The sequence below is a fragment of the Dendrobates tinctorius genome, unplaced genomic scaffold (assembly GCF_039654945.1).
Source record: "Dendrobates tinctorius isolate UK_male_01 unplaced genomic scaffold, ASM3965494v1 ptg000022l, whole genome shotgun sequence".
Lineage (NCBI taxonomy): Eukaryota > Metazoa > Chordata > Amphibia > Anura > Dendrobatidae > Dendrobates > Dendrobates tinctorius.
The window spans coordinates 59,029,250-59,049,892 of record NW_027361690.1 but is presented as its reverse complement, the minus strand read 5'-3'; the positions used below and the strand labels follow the sequence as shown (position 1 = coordinate 59,049,892).

The 20,643-nt window shown below is 41.3% G+C and overlaps 1 protein-coding gene across 1 annotated transcript; it reads left to right on the top strand.

The window, feature by feature from the left end:
• The first annotated feature begins 11,376 nt into the window (after window positions 1-11,376).
• On the top strand, window positions 11,377-20,043 carry LOC141084416 (uncharacterized). Its single transcript, XM_073569142.1, has 4 exons — window positions 11,377-11,540; window positions 12,130-12,196; window positions 12,256-12,603; window positions 19,015-20,043. The coding sequence occupies exons 1-4, from the start codon at window positions 11,377-11,379 to the stop codon at window positions 20,041-20,043; spliced, it is 1,608 nt and encodes a 535-aa protein (XP_073425243.1).
• The last annotated feature ends 600 nt before the right edge of the window (window positions 20,044-20,643 follow it).

Below are 20,643 nucleotides of genomic sequence, written 5' to 3'. Positions count from 1 at the left end.
GTTACTGTGAGGAGACACGAAGATATACAAGGAAGGAATCGGCTCGGGATCTTCACACAAGGACAAGACCACATTGCACAGAGCTTCCAGGGAGGACGTTGCATCATCTTGCAGAGAACTGCAGGGGGCCCCCAGAAAGGAACTGCAACACCAACTTCACTGTGAGTGTTAACCCTGTGTGCGCACATGTTTAGGGCTTAGGATAGGCTGCAATAGACAGAGCATGGTAGCCGTGCAGCCGATGTAGCAGCGGTCAGTCATGCTAGAGTTAGAGTAGCAGCATACTGTATTTTATTGCATTGTTCTGCTTTTTTGAGAAATACACTGATCTGTAATAGTTGGTGCACCGTGCCATTTGTACGGCCCAGCTAGAGGATATCACTTTTGTAAATTGTTTTGTTATTGCATACCCCTGTTTACTCTTTCCTAGCACTGCATTCCTTGCCTGTAAATAAATTAACCCTTTGTTGCTTGCACCTCATCTTGAGTACCGTAGTCTCCCTGCATTGTGGTGGTCCCCCGGCCATCGCTTCACATGTGTGTGGTGGGGTAAAGTAATCCCCGAAAAAGCAGTGCATATATAAAAATGTGTTGGTAGTGTGCTTTGGGGTACTGTGGTGCCACCTGCAGGTAATTTCTCCTCAATGCAGGTTTATGAAAATTAATGTTTGAACTGTATTTTGTGATCAAATCATGGATGTGTGGTTGGTTTGGCTATTTTCTTGCTGAAGGGGGCAAGTTTATCTTTCAAATGGTGTATCATTTGTGTGTGTGGGTGCAGTATTAACAAGGATACAAATGAATCACTGAAAAACAGTGTTTAGAAATAATAGAACAGATTAGTAATTAAGAATCTGTAACTTAAAATGTACAATGTACTATGTATAGATTTTGTAATGCATACACAGTTTTAATCCTACATTGGCTATAACCTCTGTGATGACAGGCCTTATTTGAGAAAGAGCAGAGTTCTCATTACCATTTCCTTGGCAAATATGATGTACATGGAAATATGAAAGGTTTTGCTCTCCACATATGGCTTTAATCAGCGCACTCCATCCTTCTTCTTTCAAGAGGGATGCCATTCAGTTTAAACATTTTCAAAGTATAATAAGCAAATGAGTATGATTATGTTGTCATTCTCTACTCATGATCATTTGTCATGACGACCACATTTTCAAATAGTCAGTTTAAATCAGGGAAAATTAGCATAGTCTTTACCAACAGTGACTCTTACAGCATAGAACCAATTTGTAACGCAAACTCAGGTGAGTCATTAGCGTGTATATATTTGTCATAGATCACTCAAACATTCATTTTACTCTATTAGATTTCTCTTGGTGTTTGCTATTTATTGCATTAATGCTAAAAACCTTTCTGTATAGTATAAATCCAATTAAGAAGTCTTCCTAGTCCTGTTTTCATTATTAGTAATGTTATTTTTACATTTCCCTTTATTTATTTCCACATTTTGATGTCAAAAGCTGTTTCAGCAGTGTCTACACACTTATCATTACTTCTTTGTTTCTATAAGCCTTTGCATCTGAACCTTCAAATTTCTCTTTGTAGAAAGCATGTTTTTAATTTACACAACTAACCTTTGTACCAATGACGATAAATTCAGGCTGCTCCAAGGCAAGCTTTATTTCTTACCAAGGCCCCTAGAAAGGGGAACATGCTCATCTAAATGCTTTTTCACGTGCTATTATCTTCCAAAAGAATAAATGAGGATATAAAAAAATGGAATCTGCTCAACCACAATGGAGAATTTTGACAAGGGTCAGAACTGTAGAAGCATTGGAGCACCAAGAAGTAGACAAGACAAGCACAATAGAAAGGACACAGACCTAGAAAGATATTGACACATCAGAGATCAAGTGGCATCAACAAGTCAGTTAGTGAAATTATCATGAGATTAAGGCTGGGGTCACACTAACCGACGCAAAATACGGTCAGTATTTTACATGCGTAATACGGATGAATGACCCCTAAACACAGTGATCCGCATGTCATCCGTAATCAAGGTGTGGTTGCGTATTTTGCGCATGTAAGCATCCGTATGTAATCTGTATGGCATCCGTATGGCGAGATTTTCTCGCAGGCTTGCAAAATGGACATATAATGGAGCCCTATGACAGGGTTTCTAACAGAAACCAAAGAATAGATATAGACACATAGAATGCATATATATATACATATTCTATGTGTATATATCTATTCTTTCGTTTCTTTATTAAAACTGTCAGTGTGAGTTTACTGTATAGCGCACTGAATTGCCGGCTTTGCTAAAAGACACCGGGTGCATATTCCTCGCAAGTCACATGTGTGGTCCGTGTGTAATCCGTATTTTTTGCGCACCCATAGACTTGCATTGGCGTACTATGGCCGTAGTACGCTGTCAATCGCAGCATGCTGCGATTGGCACGGACCGTAGAATACGGATGAGAAATATACGGCTGGTGCGAGTGACCCCATAGAGAATCATTGGTCCCTGTGTAATGCGTGCTTTTAGCACCTCTCACTCGGCCGTATTCCTCGCCAGTGTGACCCCGGCCTAAGAGTCAAAACAGACAAGATAGCTTTTTTACTAGAAGTGATTGAATGAATTTTTATGAAATTCACAAATGCCAGTGAATTTGAGCAAGTTATGATTTCATTTGCAAAAACCAACAAAAAAATGCCCACCTGTTTGTTACACATTGCAGAAGAATGCATCAGCCACACGAGACTGTCAATGATCAGGTGTGGCTACTTGGCCTTCCTCATGAGGCCCTGCAGCTATCACATGGCATAGTGCAACGCATCATGAGGCACTGTCATAGCCTGCGAAAATACCTAAACAGGGAATGTAGCAGCCATTTTGGGGTGATTTAGAATTGTGAGACGAAATCAGAGCTCACAGATCAGCAATAAAGGTAGGAAGAGAAAGCCCTAAAACAGATGAATGCTCCAGATAGTAATATAATGTACATCTGCAGCCATAAAGAAGAAAAAAGTAGTAGTCTATGAATGATACAGATATTAATTGATCTGTGATTGAACAGTAATTTGCTATAGATGTCGTTTCTTGCTGTGTTTGAATAACAATTACTAGAGATGGGGAACACCTGGATGTCTGGGTTAGGTCGAACAATTACAAAAAGTTCAGCTTCGGGTACCAGAACAGTACCGGACCCGAACTCAAACACGGACCCCATTCAATTGAATGGGGGCCCCGGACATCCAGTGTTTGCCACGCAATCATGTGCATGACAGTGTGGCAAATACCACTTCTGTTCGGTCGTGAAATCAACCCCGCCAGTCAGAGAGCCGCGGTCCCCACACTGTCAAAAGACAGCGTGAGTGCTCAGCTATGATCGGAGATGCAAAGTTTAAATAATTAAAAAAATGGCATCGGGTCCCCCCATTTTTGATGACTAGCCTTGCTAAAGCAGATAGCTGGGGGCTGTTATTCTCAGGCTGGTAAGAGACCATGGATATTGCCCCCCCAGCCTAAAAATATTAGCCTGCAACTGCCCAGAAAAGGCACATCTATTAGATGCGCCAATTATGGCACTTTGTCTGGCTCTTCCCACTTGCCCTATAGCGGTGGCAAGTGGGGTTAATATTTGTGGGGTTGATGTCACCTTTGTATTGTCAGGTGACGACACTTATCCATTACTAATCCATTAGCTATATGGTAAAAATACACAGCAAGAATAAAGTCCTTTATTAGGAATAAAGCAAAACAGACTTTTACTTTTTATTTAAAAATAACAGGCACAGTTATACTCACCAAACGCCTATTTCACCATATTTTGTTAAATATGACTTTTACAAATGCAGTGATACAAAATATGTAAAAAATGTAGTTTTATTTTTAATGGGACTAAAGGGGTGATTTGAACTTTTGTAAAAGAAAAAAAATTCTAAGCAAATTGCTTCTTCAGAGAGGAAGAGGGATTAACTCCATAGCGCCACTATATAGTCACAATTGACTAATGGGCCTTTTAAACACTTTTTTACACTTTTCACTAAATTTAATCATCCTTTTATGGGACTTGAATCTGTGATCATCTGATATTCTGTGAATGACAGCCACAAGCCGGCATTCCCAAGATAATTGTAATGACAGGTACGGAGGTTGTCAGCAGAGTGCCAGCTGTCATGACAACTCCACCTGTGGCTGTTAAAGACAGGAAAAACATGTGGGCTCACAATGCGAGCCCAAAACAAGAGCCGGGCCCTGATGTAAATAAAAGTCATGAAAGGATTAAATGCAAGATAAAATTCAATAAAATACGGGCATTTAACTATGATCACTTACGTCGCAATTTGTTTCCATATCTGTTTTATTATGCAAATTTTGCATCCATACACAGCACATCAACATGTTACCCTGTTGCAGGTGCTGAATTTTTGGATGTGTGTCTACCTAGCATTTCTTAACCCTTCTAATTTGCACACCTGTTTTATTAGTTTATTTGTCCAGTTTGAAAACCGTACAGCACACCTATACTGTAGCTAAGTGCAGCATCTTGCTTTTTTATATGTACTTACCTACCTAGCATTTTTTTTTTATCCTTTTTGGCAAAGATTGAATTCTGGAGTTTGAAAAGATTATTAAAAGTTAAAGTCTTCTGCAAATTGTATGTTTAAAGAAAAAGTGGTGATGGCAATAGATAGGGTAATGTGCAATAAAAAAAAGTCTGACATAACACTTAAGCATCACCCCTTGTATTGGTCATCGGTGCAGTAGAACTACCAAATATTAGCCAAATTTGACCTCCACTGCCTCTGGCAAAAGTTTTAGAGGGGAGGAAGTGGGGGATATTGTGGAAGAATATATGTGGGGGATGTAGTGATATATATATTTATATATTTATTTATATATGGTATTTTGTGGAATATATGTGTATATATATATATATATATATATATATATATAGTATATCTAATATATAAAGTTAATAAATAAACCTAATAGAAACTTGCAGTAATTAAATGTGTCTTGGTTAAATAAAGATATCTTATGAAGAAATCTATTACCTTTACTGAAGCTAAAAACTGGCGAGGCAGGGAAAAAGGTCTTCAGAATGCAGGGTGGATTTCCAGGTCCTTTCCCAATAATACTCCCCGACACAGGTATATAAAAAGTTACTGGAGCTAAAGGGTGCTACCTCCTAGCATGCCGCCGTCCCGGCCGGTGACTGGCACGCAGCTGGAGGTGTATATCGGCAGGCTGTAAGAGTACCAGCCGCCGCTTGCAAAAGCAGGCCTGCAAGGTCCGAAAAAGCTGAAGGACCTTGCGTGACGTCACAGTCACCTGATAGATCACGTGACAGGCAAGAAAGCCCTATGGGGCGCTGATGGGGCCAGAAAGCAATGGCAAATCCTACGCGTTGCGGAATTCACTGATTCCTTCTTCAGGGATGGCCCCCTAGAGCAAGAGGAACCCTTATATAGCCTCCAGTATATAGCAATGGAGCATTATACTATGCATTAAAAGCAAATAGCTCAATCTCGCTATTTAAACCGTTTGGGATCAGAGTATTCAATTCAAATATCCATTTACTTTCCACCCTGGACATCTGATGGATAAAATTACCTTTCCTGATACTTCTTTTAACTATTTGAATCCCAGTCACTTTAGTGTCCCTTAGGGAGCTCCCATGATGTGTAAGATAATGATTAGAGAGGGGGTGACCTGTGAATTTCTTACAAATATTCCATAAATGTTCCCCAATTCTGACATTTAAGGGACGTATCGTTCGACCTATATATAATTTAATGGACATGTGATACAATATATCACCCCCTTCTTGTCACAGGTGATAAAATCATGAATCATGAATCTGAATCTCCATGGATTTATTTATAATAGAGAATTGTTTCTTACTGCCTAATTTTCTGCAAGATACACATTTTTTGCAGGGAAAAAAACCTGTTGCTGTTGTGAATGAGAATTGGGGCCTTTTTTAGATATTGAAATAGAAGGGGCTACCAGGTTACCTAAATTGTTTGCCCTTCTAAAGACAAACCTAGGGCGGGCTGGTAGAACTTCCCCTATGATTTTATCATTCTTCAAAATACCCCAGTGTTTATTTACAATTTTTCTGAGAATTTGACTATTTGAATTATACTGGGTGATGATAGGAATCTCGTCTATACTAATATTTTCTTTATTTTTTATTTTATGTCTGAGGAATTGTTCCCTTGGTATATGTCCAATATATTCCCTGGTTGCTAGCAGGGATTGGGTATCATAACCTTTTTGACAAAATTTTTTGATTAGAGTTTCAGCCTCAGTTAAATAGTCCTGTGACTTGGAACAATTTCTATGAGCCCGTATGAATTGGCTCTTTGGAATATTAAGAAGCCAACTTGGGAGATGACAGCTTTCTAGCGAAATATAATTGTTTGAATCAGTGGGTTTGTGAAATAGTTGTGTCTGAATGGTGTTGTCCTCAATAAAGATTTTTAAGTCTAAAAAGTTAATCTCCGTGAGACTAGTAGTTGCGGTAAATTTTAAAAAATAACAATTTTTATTCAATTCATCAATAAAATCTGTTAAAAGAGTAGGCCCACCAGACCAGATAAAAATAATATCATCTATGAAGCGGTGCCAGAGTACCAGATTCTCGCGCAGCCTGCCCTCGTGAAAGATGGTTTCATGTTCCCACTTGCCAACATACAAATTTGCATAACTGGGCGCGAATCTGGTACCCATAGCGGTCCCCCACTTCTGGGAGTAGTAGTTCGCTCCATAGTAAAAATAGTTGTGGGTGAGTATAAAATAAATAAAATCGACAATAAAAGCAATTTGGTCGCTGGGAAAGCTTTTAGCCTCTGACATAAAGAATTCCGCAGATTTGCAACCCTTTTCATGTTCAATAACTGTGTAAAGGAAAGTTATATCTAAAGTCCCTAAGATGAAATGATCTTTCCATTCTATAGTATTTAAAACCTGTAAAACATGAGTAGTGTCCTTCAAATAGGCTGGAAGGGCAGGGACTAATTGCTGTAAATGGTAGTCCACAAACTTAGAAAGATTAGCCGTCAGGCCGCCAATAGCCGATATTATTGGTCGGCCCGGGGGTTTGATCAAACTCTTATGTATCTTTGGGATGTAATAAAAATATGGTATCCTAGGGTGAGTGGTGTTGATAAAGTCAAATTCCTCTTTCTTAATGTACCCCTTATCGAAACCACATTTGATGAGGACCTGCATTTCTGCAAGGTACCTTTCTGAAGGGTCACTGTCCAATAATTCATAGGTACGTGAATCCGATAGTATCCTCAAAGACTCTTCCTCATAGTCAGAAGTGTTCAAAATTACTATGCTGCCCCCTTTGTCAGCCGTTCTTAGTGTAATTGCATGATTTGTCTGAAGCCGTTTAATAGCTGAACATTCACTGCTAGATAAATTATACTTAAATTTTCTGCATCTTTTATCAGATATACTCCTAATATCCTGTATCACGTTATTCTGAAATGCCTCAAAGGCTTCTGAGTATTCTTGAATCGGATTAAAATTGGATTTCTTCTTTAGACCGGTATGCTGATAAGGGTCTATAATTTCAAACGGATTCGTGACGTCGCTAGAAGTCACTCTTTTTTTCATATAGAATTTTTTTATGGCTAATCTCCTCATAAAAGTTTTGATACCAATAAACGCCTGGAACTTGTTAAAACCCACACTGGGTGCAAATTTGAGGCCTTTACTCAGTAATCTTTTCTCATTATCCTTTAAACTGTAGTCACTAAGATTAAACATTTTTTGTTCTGAATGGCTCACTTGATCCTCTGGTATTTGTTGTTTATTCTTTTTTTTGGTAAATTTCCCGCCCCTACATCCCCTCTGCCGTATTTTTTTGGACCCACCTGAAAAAACGGCAAATGGCTTTGTTTAGTTTTAGGTTTATTTTTTGTGAGAAGAGGACCCTCATTGAGGGCTGGGGGTAATTGATTGGGATTGTTATTAGAAGTAGAAGGATGGTTAACTGTACTTGCAAGAGGAGAAAATCTATTTTGGGTGGGAATAGCGGGCACCGGTGTGGATGCAGTAACCGCCGTCTCTCCGAGTAGTATATTATCAATATTAGAGTCCCCACATTGTATATGAGCTGTTTCTTGTCCATTATTGACATTGATATCGTCCATACCAGAGGTTAAATGGATCGAAAATCTTTCACTAGAGGATAAAAGAGAAGAATTTTCCTGTCCATGTACTTCATCAAGAGTCACCAATGGGTTAAATGGTCTGGAGTGGACATGGCTTTCCTCAATATGTGAATCATTACTACAATAAGTGGGTTGATGCCAGCGTGTCGAATGATGTTGATTGCCTGGATCGTTCCGAAAATCTCTCCCAAATTTCTTTTTTTACCTTTCTAATCTCCTTTTCCTTTACATGTATCCTCCTCCGTATACTAGCGGAGAGATGTATTATATCAGGGTGTTTTTCATATGTTTTTATGACTTCAAATAAACTGGAGATTTCATCCCTAATCTTAATCAAGCCATCCTTTCTTTTTTTGATGATAAAGGAAACTGCTTTTTTGGAAAAATCATGGAACATATTGTCCCATTCAGCTAAAGTGGCCCCATCACCAATGTCCCCCGAAAGGGGTTTATAGACAACAAGTCCCTTAGGGATGATATCCCTAGAAATGTACCTTTCCAATATATAGGTCGAACGATACGTCCCTTAAATGTCAGAATTGGGGAACATTTACGGAATATTTGTAAGAAATTCACAGGTCACCCCCTCTCTAATCATTATCTTACACATCATGGGAGCTCCCTAAGGGACACTAAAGTGACTGGGATTCAAATAGTTAAAAGAAGTATCAGGAAAGGTAATTTTATCCATCAGATGTCCAGGGTGGAAAGTAAATGGATATTTGAATTGAATACTCTGATCCCAAACGGTTTAAATAGCGAGATTGAGCTATTTGCTTTTAATGCATAGTATAATGCTCCATTGCTATATACTGGAGGCTATGTAAGGGTTCCTCTTGCTCTAGGGGGCCATCCCTGAAGAAGGAATCAGTGAATTCCGCAACGCGTAGGATTTGCCATTGCTTTCTGGCCCCATCAGCGCCCCATAGGGCTTTCTTGCCTGTCACGTGATCTATCACGTGACTGTGACGTCACGCAAGGTCCTTCAGCTTTTTCGGACCTTGCAGGCCTGCTTTTGCAAGCGGCGGCTGGTACTCTTACAGCCTGCCGATATACACCTCCAGCTGCGTGCCAGTCACCGGCCGGGACGGCGGCATGCTAGGAGGTAGCACCCTTTAGCTCCAGTAACTTTTTATATACCTGTGTCGGGGAGTATTATTGGGAAAGGACCTGGAAATCCACCCTGCATTCTAAAGACCTTTTTCCCTGCCTCGCCAGTTTTTAGCTTCAGTAAAGGTAATAGATTTCTTCATAAGATATCTTTATTTAACCAAGACACATTTAATTAGCGCAAGTTTCTATTAGGTTTATTTATTATTATTATTTTATGGAGACAACTTGAGTGGTGTGTTGTCTTATTACTTGCTGCTTTGTGTTCTGTGGGTGTACCCTTTAGCGCCATTGGTATATACATATATTTAATATATAAAGTTCAATGTGAGTGTGTATGTATGTATGTCCGGGATTGGCATCCGCACCGTCGCAGCTACAGCCACAAAATTTTGCACAGTCACATGTCTGGAACTCGAGAGCATCATAGGCTATGTTGTGAGGCGAAATTTTAACCCCGTGCGTTCCAAGTCACCAAACAATTTTGCCCCTATTTACATAATGGGAAAAAGTGAAAGGAAAAGTGTTGGAGGCAAATTGACAGCTACCAGATGTGAACAAAGGGGACTGAGAGTGATGGCGCCAAAGAGTATATACCGTACAGTTGCTAAGGTGGGGCCCTGACATGGGTTACTCACCACACACGGGGATATGAACACACACACAGAATGCGCCACACACTACCACGTGCTTCAACACATATACCACCCTCAGCACACATTTCACCACACATACACCAACCTCGCCACATAAAAGTCGAAACACAAAAGTCACCACTCAAAACTCGCCACGCGCAAAATTTGCCACATGCAAAACTAGGCTCACGCAAAACTCGCCACACATGCAAAACTCACCTCATGGAAAACTTGCCACACGCAAAACTTGCACACGCGGAAAAATTGCCACATGCAATTTGCAACACATGCAAAAGTTGCCTCACACAAAACGTGCACATATTCAAAACGCACCACACATGAAACTCACCACGCGCAAAACTTGCCATGCTCAAAACTTGCTGCACACAACTTGCTACACTAACCTGTCACATGCAACTCGACACACAAAAAGTTGCTACAAGCATGCCGCCACACAAAACTCATCTCACAAAAGTCGCTACATGGATGTCGCCACACGCAACTCAACACACACAACTTGACACATGAAACTCTCCCTAAAACACACACAAGTCTGGTATTATCCTTCAAAAAGTAAAAATATGATTACTAAGCAGACAAACTACAAGAGCAACAAATGTACCATATAGGAAATACGGCAGCTGTTAGTCACATGACCTGTCTATTATGTGTATGTGTGAGCTTATATATACTGCCAGGGGAGGGCTTCCTGTTTGCTGTGGATTTATCAGGCTGCCCATAGCAACCAATCACAGTTCAGCTTCTATTTTGCTACAGTTAATAATTCTGAGCTCTGATTGGTTATTATAGGCAACAAAGGACATTCTCAGTAAAACAAAGCTTGTGTGAGGTAATAGCATGTCAGTAAGGGCAGCTTCACACATCCAGATGATTCCTGTACCGGAAAAACCGTTACCGGAGCTATCTATGTCCATGTGTCCATGTGCATACATATGCCATCCGTGTGACATCCATGTGCTATCCGTATGTCTGTGTGTACCATCCGTGTGCTGTCCGTGTGCTGTCCGTATGCTGTCCGTGTGTCCGTGTCCGTGTTTTGGAAAAATTAGTTTCAATGTTAACCCTTTGACTTTTAAAAACGCACACGGATCGCACATGGACAGCACATGGACATCATCCGTGTGTGGTACGTGTTTACACGGACCCATTGACTTGTATTGGTCCATGTGATCCGTGCTGTTGCACAAAAACGGACATTTCAGCGTGTTTTGCACACGGACACACGGTCCGTGAAAACACGCTGACATCTGCATAGACACATTCATTAGAATGTGTCTACGTGTGTCAGTGTCTCTGGTACGTGAGAAAACTGTCACTACACGTACCGGAGACACTGACATGTGAAACTGCCCTTAGGGTGTGTTGGTGGAAAGGCTGATGTCAGTCACAGTACCTCTATGTGAGAGGATATAGAAACTGCCACTTACAGACTATATTTACAACAATAATGCCTCATAAGAAAAGGAAGTCCATGGCACAAATGTCAGCTGATGCAAAAAGAAAAGCTGCATTACGGGCCAAAGAAAAATGTGAAGATCAAGAAATAAGGCTGACACAAATGAGAATAGCAGCTGTTCCTCAAGAGCCAATGAACTTCCTGAGGAAAGGGAAGTGAGGCTTGCAGACACGAAAACAAGAGCTGCTTCCTCAAGGGCCAATGAACTTTCTGAGGAGAGGGAAGCGAGGCTTGCAGACATGAAAACAAGAGCTGCTTCCTCAAGGGCCAATTAACTTTCTGAGGAGAGGGAAGTCAGGCTTGCAGACATGAACAGAAGAGCTGCTTCCTCAAGAGCCAATGAACTTTCTGAGGAGAGAGAAGCGAGGCTTGCAGACATGAAAACAAGAGCTGCTTCCTCAAGGGCCAATGAACTTTCTGAGGAGAGGGAAGCGAGGCTTGCAGATAAGAGAAGAAGAGCTGCTTCCTTAAGGGCCAATGAGTCATCTCAGCAGAGAGAAGGCCGACTTGCCACTAAGAGAATTGCTATTTCTTCCACTAGTGCACAGGAAATGGTTGGAGATTTGAAACATGCTGCCTTTTGTTACCAGTCACACATAAACTATCAGGATAATCCTAAAGTTCAGATAGGAAAAATGGATGTAGTCTGCATGTACTGCAGTGCCCTGAAATGGAAAAATGAACCGCCAGGTTCATGCTGTGCAAATGGCAAGATAAAACTTCCACCTCTCCTGTCACCACCAGATCCCCTAAAGTCTCTGATGACAGGTACCAGTACAATATCAAAGTATTTCTTGGACAACATCAGGAAGTACAACTCCTGCTTCCAAATGGCATAATTTGGTGCAATAAAAGAAATGTTTACAACAGGATTTATGCCGACATTTAAAGTTCAAGGACAGGTTTACCACTCAATTGGCTCACTGCTTCCGTTACAAAGGAGAAGAACCTCAATTTCTTCAACTCTTCTTCATGGGAAATGCAGAAGCAGAGGCTCAGTGGAGATGCTTTTTAATTCCTAACACTCGCCTTGATATTGTCACTATTTTGCAGCAGTTCCTTCACTCCAACAATCCATATGCTCAACTTTTCAAGATTGCAATTGAGTGCATGCCAAATGACGATTACAAGGTTGTCATTCGAGCTGACAAAACAACACAAGCTGAACATCAGCGATGTTTCAATGCTCCCACATTTGATGAGGTTGCCATCTTGATTGTAGGTAATGATTTTCAAAGCCGTGACATTGTGCTTCAGAAAAGGAACAATAGTTTGCAACGAGTAGCAAAAACTCACAGGTCCTACGATGCACTGCAATATCCAATCATCTTTTGGCAGGGACAGGATGACTATCACTTTGGAATACCTCAGACAGATCCTACAACAGGCAACCCTTCAGGAAAAAAAGTGTCTGCCATGGACTTCTATGCATATAGGATCATGTAATAATAATAATAATAATAAAGACAAGATTTGCAGAGGAAAATCACATCTTAACCCCTTCCTGACATCCAACGTACTATCCCGTCCATGGGATCCGGGCCTCTATGCCCATGGACGGGATAGTACGTCTACCGCGATCAGCGGCGCCCACGTGGTGAGCGCCGCTGATCGCGGCCGGGTGTCAGCTGATTATCACAGCTGACACCCGGCACAATGTGTCAGGGGCGGTCACGGACCGCCCCCGACACGTTAACCCCTTGCACACCGCGATCAAACATGATCGCGGTGTACCGGGGTTAAAGGGAAGCATCGGCAGGGAGGGGGCTCCCTCCGTGCTTCCCTGAGCCCCCAACGGCAGCGCAATGTGCAGCGCTGCTGCGGGGGGCTCCTTTCCTGCAGACCCCCAAATCCAAGATGGCGACAGGGGCCTTCGGGGGCCTGCAGGAAGCTGGCTTCCTCAGTGCCTGCAAAGTGCAGGCATGAGGAAGCCTTCTGCACTGCCTGTGACAGATCGCTGATCTGTCACAGTGATCTGTAATGTGACAGATCAGCGAACTGTCACAGGACAGTGATGTCCCACCTGGGACTATTTAATAAAGTTAAAAAAAAAATAAAAAAGTGTTGAAATAATTTTAAAAAAATCGCCAAATAAATTAGAAAAAAAAAAAAATTTCCCCCAAATAAATCCATTTTTTGGAAGTAAAAAAAACAAACAATAAAAGTACACATATTAGGTATCGCCGCGTCCGTAACGACCCGCCCTATAAAACTGTCCCATTAGTTAACCCCTTTAGCGAACCCCTTAAAAAATAAAAATAAGAAACGAAGCAAAAAATAATGATTTATTATCATACTGCCAAACAAAAAGTGTAATAACGCGCGATCAAAAAGACGCATATAAATATCCATGGTACCGCTGAAAACGTCATCTTGTCCCGCAAAAATTGAGCTGCCAAACAGCATCATCAACGAAAAAATAAAAAAGTTATAGCTCGCAGAATAAAGCGATGCAAAAATAATTATTTTTTCTATAAAATAGTTTTCATTGCATAAAACCGACAAAACAAAAAAAACCCACCTAAATGAGGTATCGCTGTAACCATACTGACCCGAAGAATAAAACCGCTTTATCAATTTTACCGCACGCGGAACGGTGTAAACGCACCCCCCCAAAAGAAATTCATGAAACGCTGGTTTTTGTTCATTCTGCGTCCCAAAAATCGGAATAAAAAGCGATCAAAAAATGTCACATGCCCGAAAATGGTACCAATAAAAACGTCAACTCGTCCTGCAAAAAATAAGACCCCACATGACTCGGTGGGTCAAAATACGGAAAAATTATAGCTCTCAATATGTGGTGATGCAAAAACTATTTTTACAATAAAAAGCGTCTTTTAGCGTGCGATAGCTGCCAAATATAAAAACCGCCATAAATAGTAAATCAAACCCCCCGTTATCACCCCCTTAGTGAGGGAAAATAATAAAATAAAGAAAAGTATTTATTTCCATTTTTCATTAGGGTTAGGGTTAGGGCTAGGGTTAGGGTTAGGGTTAGGGCTAGGGCTAGGGTTAGGGTTAGGGTTAGGGCTGAGATTAGGGTTAGGGGTGTGTTCGGGTTCGGGTTGGAGTTAGAATTGGGGGTTTAACTGTTTGGGCACAACAGGGGCTCTCCAAATGCAACATGGTGTCTGATCTCAATTCCAGCCAATTCTAAGTTGAAAAAGTCAAATGGTGCTCCTTCCCTTCCAAGCTCTGCCATGCGCCCAAACAGTGTTTTACCCCCACATGTAGGGTATCAGCCTACTCAAGACAAATTGCAAAACAATATTTGGGGTCCAATTTCTCCTGTTACCCTTAGGAAAATAAAAAATTGGGGGCAAAAATATCATTTTTGTGGAAAAAAATGATTTTTTTATTTTCACGTCCGAGCGTTATGAACTTCTATGAAGCACTTGGGGGTTCAAAGTGCTCACCACACATCAAGATAAGTTCCGTGGGGGTCTAGTGTCCAAAATGGGGTCACTTGTGGGGAGTTTCAATAGTTTAGGTACATCAGGGGCTCTCCAAACGCACATGACACCCGCAGACCATTCCATCAAAGTCTGCATTCCAAAACGTCACTGCTTCCCTTCCGAGCCCCGACGTGTGTCCATACAGTAGTTTTCTCCCACATAAGGGGTGTCAGCGTACTCATGACAAATTGGACAACAACTTTTGGGGTCCAATTTCTCCTGTTACCCTTGGGAAAATGAAAAAATTGGGGACAAAAGAGAGAGAGAGGATTCAAAAAGATTTAAATAAACTGGAGAAGTGGGCAGCAACTAACAGAATGGTTTTTAACAGGGAGAAATGCAAAGTACTACATCTGGGCAATAAAAATGAAAAAAGCATATATAGAATGGGAGGAATAGGGCTAAGTGACAGCACATGTGAAAAAGACTTGGGTATACTGATAGATCACAGACTGAATATGAGTCAACAGTGTGATGCAGCAGCAAAAAAGGCAAATGCAATTCTAGGATGTATTAACAGAAGCATACAGTCTAGATCACGTGAAGTAATTATTTCCCTCTACTCCTCTTTGGTCAGACCTCATCTGGAATATTGTCTCCAATTTTGGGCACCACATTTTAAAAAAGACATCAACAAACTGGAGCAAGTTCAGAAAAGAGCGACCAGAATGGTGACCGGTCTGCAAACCCTGTCTTATGAGGAAAGGTTGCAGGATTTGGGAATGTTTAGTTTGCAAAAGAGAAGACTGAGAGGAGACTTAATAGCTGTCTACAAATATCTAAAGGGCTGTCACATTGTAGAAGGATCAACTTTATTCTCATTTGCACAAGGAAAGACTAGAAGCAATGGGATGAAGCTGAATGGGAGGAGACACAGATTAGATATTAGAAAAAACTTTTTGACAGTTAGAGTGATCAATGAGTGGAACAGGCTGCCACGAGAAGTGGTGAGTTCTCCTTCAATGGAAGTCTTCAAACAGAGGCTGGACAGACATCTAACTGGGATGATTTAGCGAATCCTGTTTTTAGCAGGGGGTTGGACCAGATGGCCCAGGAGGTCCCTTCCAACTCTACGATTCTATGATTCTATGATTCTATGTTTGTGGAAAAAATACAATTTTTTTATTTTCATGCCCGGGCATTATAAACTTCTGTGAAGCCCTTGGGGGTTAAAAGTGCTCACCACACATCTAGATAAGTTCCTTAGGGGGTCTCGTTTCCAAAATGGGGTCATTTGTGGGGGGTTTCCACTGTTTAGGTACATTAGGGGCTCTCCAAAGGCAACACGACACCCGCAGAACATTCCCTCAAAGTCTGCATTCCAAAAAGTCACTACTTCCCTTCCGAGCCCCGACGTGTGTCCATACAGTAGTTTTCTCCCACACATGGGGCATCAGCGTACTCAGGACAAATTGGACAACAACTTTTGGGGTTCAATTTCTCCTGTTACCCTTGGGAAAATAAAAAAATTGGGGACTAATTGATCATGTTTGTGGAAAAAATACAATTTTTTTATTTTCATGCCCGGGCATTATAAACTTCTGTGAAGCCCTTGGGGGTTCAAAGTGCTCACCACACATCTAGATAAGTTCCTTAGGGGGTCTCGTTTCCAAAATGGGGTCATTTGTGGGGGGTTTCCACTGTTTAGGTACATTAAGGGCTCTCCAAAGGCAACATGATACCCGCAGACCATTCCATCAAAGTCTGCATTCCAAAACGTCACTACTTCCCTTCCGAGCCCCGACGTGTGCCCATACAGTAGTTTTCTCCCAGATATGGGGTGTCAGCGTACTCAGGACAAACTGGACAACAACTTTTGGGGTTCAATTTCTCCTGTTACCCTTGGGAAAATAAAAAAATTGGGGACTAATTGATCATGTTTGTGGAAAAAATATGATTTATTTATTTTCATGCCCGGGCATTATAAACTTCTGTGAAGCCCTTGGGGGTTGAACGTGCTCACCTCACATCTAGATAAGTTCCTTAGGGGGTCTAGTTTTCCAAATGGGGTCATTTGTGGGGGGTTTCCACTGTTTAGGTACATTAGGGGCTCTCCAAAGGCAACACGACACCCGCAGACCATTCCATCAAAGTCTGCATTCCAAAACGTCACTACTTCCCTTCCGAGCCCCGTTGTGTGCCCATACAGTAGTTTTCTCCCACATATGGGGTATCAGCATACTCAGGACAAATTGGACAACAACTTTTGGGGTCCAATTTATCCTGGTACCCTTGGGAAAAAGATCATGTTTGTGGAAAAAATACAAATTTTTTATTTTCACGCATGGGCGTTATAAACTTCTGTGAAGCACTGGGGGGGTTCAAAGTGCTCACCACACATCTAGATAAGTTCCTTGGGGGGTCTAGTTTACAAAATGGTGTCACTTGTGTGGGGTTTCCACTGTTTAGGTACATCAGGGGTTTTCCAATCGCGACATGGTGTCCGATCTCAATTCCAGCCAAAAACGTCAAATGGCGCTGCTTCCCTTCCGAGCTCTGCCATGCGCCCAAATAGTGGTTTACCCCCACATGTGGGGTATCAGCGTACTCAGGACAAATTGCACAATAACTGTTAGGGTCCTGTTACCCTTGGAAAAATAAGAATTGAGGGTGAAAAGATCATTTTTGTGGAAAAAATATGATTTTTTAATTGTACGGCTTTATGTTATAAGCTTCTGTGAAACCCTTGTTGGTTCAAAGTTCTCACCACACATCTAGATAAGTTCCTTAGCGGGTCTAGTTTCCAAAATGGTGTCATTTGTGGGGGGTTTCCACTGTTTTGGTACATCAGGGGTTTTCCAATCGCGACATGGTGTCCGATCTCAATTCCAGCCAAAAACGTCAAATGGCGCTGCTTCCCTTCCGAGCTCTGCCATGCGCCCAAATAGAGGTTTACCCCCACATATGGGGTATCAGCGTACTCAGGACAAATTGCACAATAACTTTTTGGGTCCTGTTACCCTTGGGAAAATAAAAATTGGGGTGAAAAGATCATTTTTGTGGAAAAAATATGATTTTTTAATTGTACCGCTGTACGTTATAAACTTCTGTAAAGCCCTTATGGGTCCAAAGTTCTCACCACATATCTAGATAAGTTCCTTGGGAGGTCAAGTTTCCAAAATGGGGTCACTTGTAGGGGGTTTCCACTGTTTAGGTACATCAGGGACTCTCCAAACGTGACATGGCGTCCGATCTGAATTCCAGCCAATTTTGCATTGAAAAGGTCAAACGGCGCTCCTTCCATTCTGAGCTCTGCCATGCACCGAAACAGTCATTCCCCCACATAACAGGTATCAGCGTACTCAGGACAAATTGCACAATAACTTTTGCAGTCCAATTTCTCCTGTTACCCTTGGTAAAATAAAAAAAATGAACCTGAAGTATTTGTTTTGTGAAAAAAAGTTAGATGTTCATTTTTTTTAAATATTCAAAAAAATTCCTGTGACGCACCTAAAGGGTTAATAAACTTCATGAATGTGGTTTTGAGCACCTTATGGGGTGCAGTTTTTAGAATGGTGTCACTTTTGGGTATTTTCTATCATATAGACCAGGGTTTCCCAACTCCAGTCCTCAAGGCACACCAACAGATCATGTTTTCAGGATTTCCTTAGTATTGCTCAGGTGATAATTGCTTCACCTGTGCAATACAAAGGAAATCCTGAAAACATGATCTGTTGGTGTGCCTTGAGGACTGGAGTTGGGAAACCCTGATATAGACCCCTCAAAGTGGCTTCAAATGTGATGTGGTCCAAAAAATAAAATGGTGTTGTAAAAATGAGAAATCGCTGGTCAACTTTTAACCCTTATAACTTCCTAACAAAAAAAAATTTTGGTTCCAAAATTGTGCTGATGTAAAGTAAACATGTGGAAAATGTTAGTTATCAAGTTTTTTGTGTGCTGTATCTCTGTGATTTAAGGGCATAAAAATTCAAAGTTGGAAAATTGCGAAATATTCAAAATTTTTGCCAAATTTCCGTTTTTCTCACAGATAAACGCAAGTTATTTGAATGAAATTTTACCACTAACATGAAGTACAATATGTCACGAGAAAACAGTGTCAGAATCACCAGGATCCATGGAAGCGTTCCAGAGTTATGACCTCATAAATGTACAGTGGTCAGAATTGTAAAAATTGGCCCAGTTATGAACGTGCAAACCACCCTTGGGGGTGAAGGGGTTAAAATGCAAACACCTCTTTCACCAATTTATTGTTGACATGTATGCAAAGATTGAGAGTGAACATCTATTATATATCCGACTAAATCAAAAGAAGCTCAGGGCAGAAGAATATATTCACCTTAGAGATGTTGTTGCAAATGATGCTGATCCAAAAGAGTTGGGGAAAATGGTTATTCTTCCATCAACTGTCACTGGAAGCCCACGACACATGCATGAATACACACAGGATGCAATGACTTATGTGAGAAAGTATGACGGTCCAGATCTTTTCATCACCTTTACTTGCAATCGTGCCTGGGAGGAAATTGAAGGGCATCTGTTGCCGGGCCAAAAAATAGTGAATCACCATGACCTTATTGCTCGGGTTTTCAAACAGAAACTTTCAAAAATGACTAATCTCATCACAAAATCACATATTTATGGTGAGACGCAGTGCTGGATGTATTCAGTTGAATGGCAAAAAAGAGGCCTTCCTCATGCCCATATCTTGATCTGGCTGAAGCAAAAAATACAGCCTACCGAAATTGACAATATCATCAGTGCTGAATTGCCAGACCTTCAGATTGATCCATTTCTGTTTGACACCATCACAAAAAACCTGATCCATAGTCCATGTGGGAGTCTCAGCAAAAAATCTCCCTGTATGATTGATTGCAGGTGTTCAAAGCATTACCCACGATCCCTGGTCCAAGAAACCCAAACAGGACAAGATGGATATCCAGTCTACCGAAGAAGAAAGCCAGGGGATGGTGGTTTCACAGCAAAGCTCAAAATGCATGTTGGATCATCACTCCAAGAGATAGAAATTGACAACAGGTGGGTAGTGCCTTACAACCCTTTGCTGTCAAAAATCTTCCAGGCCCACATAAATGTTGAATCTTGCCACTCTGTAAAGTATATCTGTAAATATGTCCACAAAGGAAGTGATCAAGCAGTTTTTGAACTGCAGAAAAATGGACCTATTATTGATGAAGTGGAGGCATTCCAGATGGGCAGGTACATAAGCAGCAATGAAGCTGTTTAGAGAAAACTAGGATTCTCCACTAATGAGCGCTACCCACAAGTTGTGCATCTGAGTGTGCACTTGGAAAATGGACAGAGAATTTACTTTAACCCAGCAAACTTGCAGCAGCAGCTCCTGACACCACCTAAGGCCACCCTCTTGGCATTTTGAGCTGTGTCAACAAGACCCTTTTGCAAAAACAATTCTCTACTGTGATTTACCAAAGTACTACTCTTTGAATGCCTCCAGAAAAACACTGGAACGGAGGAAACGGGGACTTGATATGGAAGGCTATCCAGGGATGAAAGCAACTGATACTCTTGGTCGCGTCTACACTGTTCATCCATCAAATGTAGAGTGCTTCTACCTGCGCATGTTACTTCATGTTGTCAAAGGCCCTACATAATTTTCTGATCTGAAGACCGTCGGAGACCATGTGTGTGAAACACTCAGGGAAGCTTGACAAAGAAAAGGACTTCAGGAAAATGATGGATACTGGGACATGACCCTCAGTGAAGCAGCAGCCACACAAACCCCAAAGCGACTAAGACACCTCTATGCTATTATTGTAACAGCCTGTAGCATTTCAAATCCTCTTGAGATTTGGACAAAGTACAAAAA

Bases quoted from the DNA above. Each gene is read 5' to 3' on its own strand.
- LOC141084416 (XM_073569142.1), top strand. From the start codon at position 11,377: ATGCCTCATAAGAAAAGGAAGTCCATGGCACAAATGTCAGCTGATGCA. The intron at 11,541-12,129 runs GTGAGGCTTGCA...TGTCACCACCAG, and splicing joins AACTTCCTGAGGAAAGGGAA to ATCCCCTAAAGTCTCTGATG. The intron at 12,197-12,255 runs GTACAACTCCTG...TGTTTACAACAG, and splicing joins TTCTTGGACAACATCAGGAA to GATTTATGCCGACATTTAAA.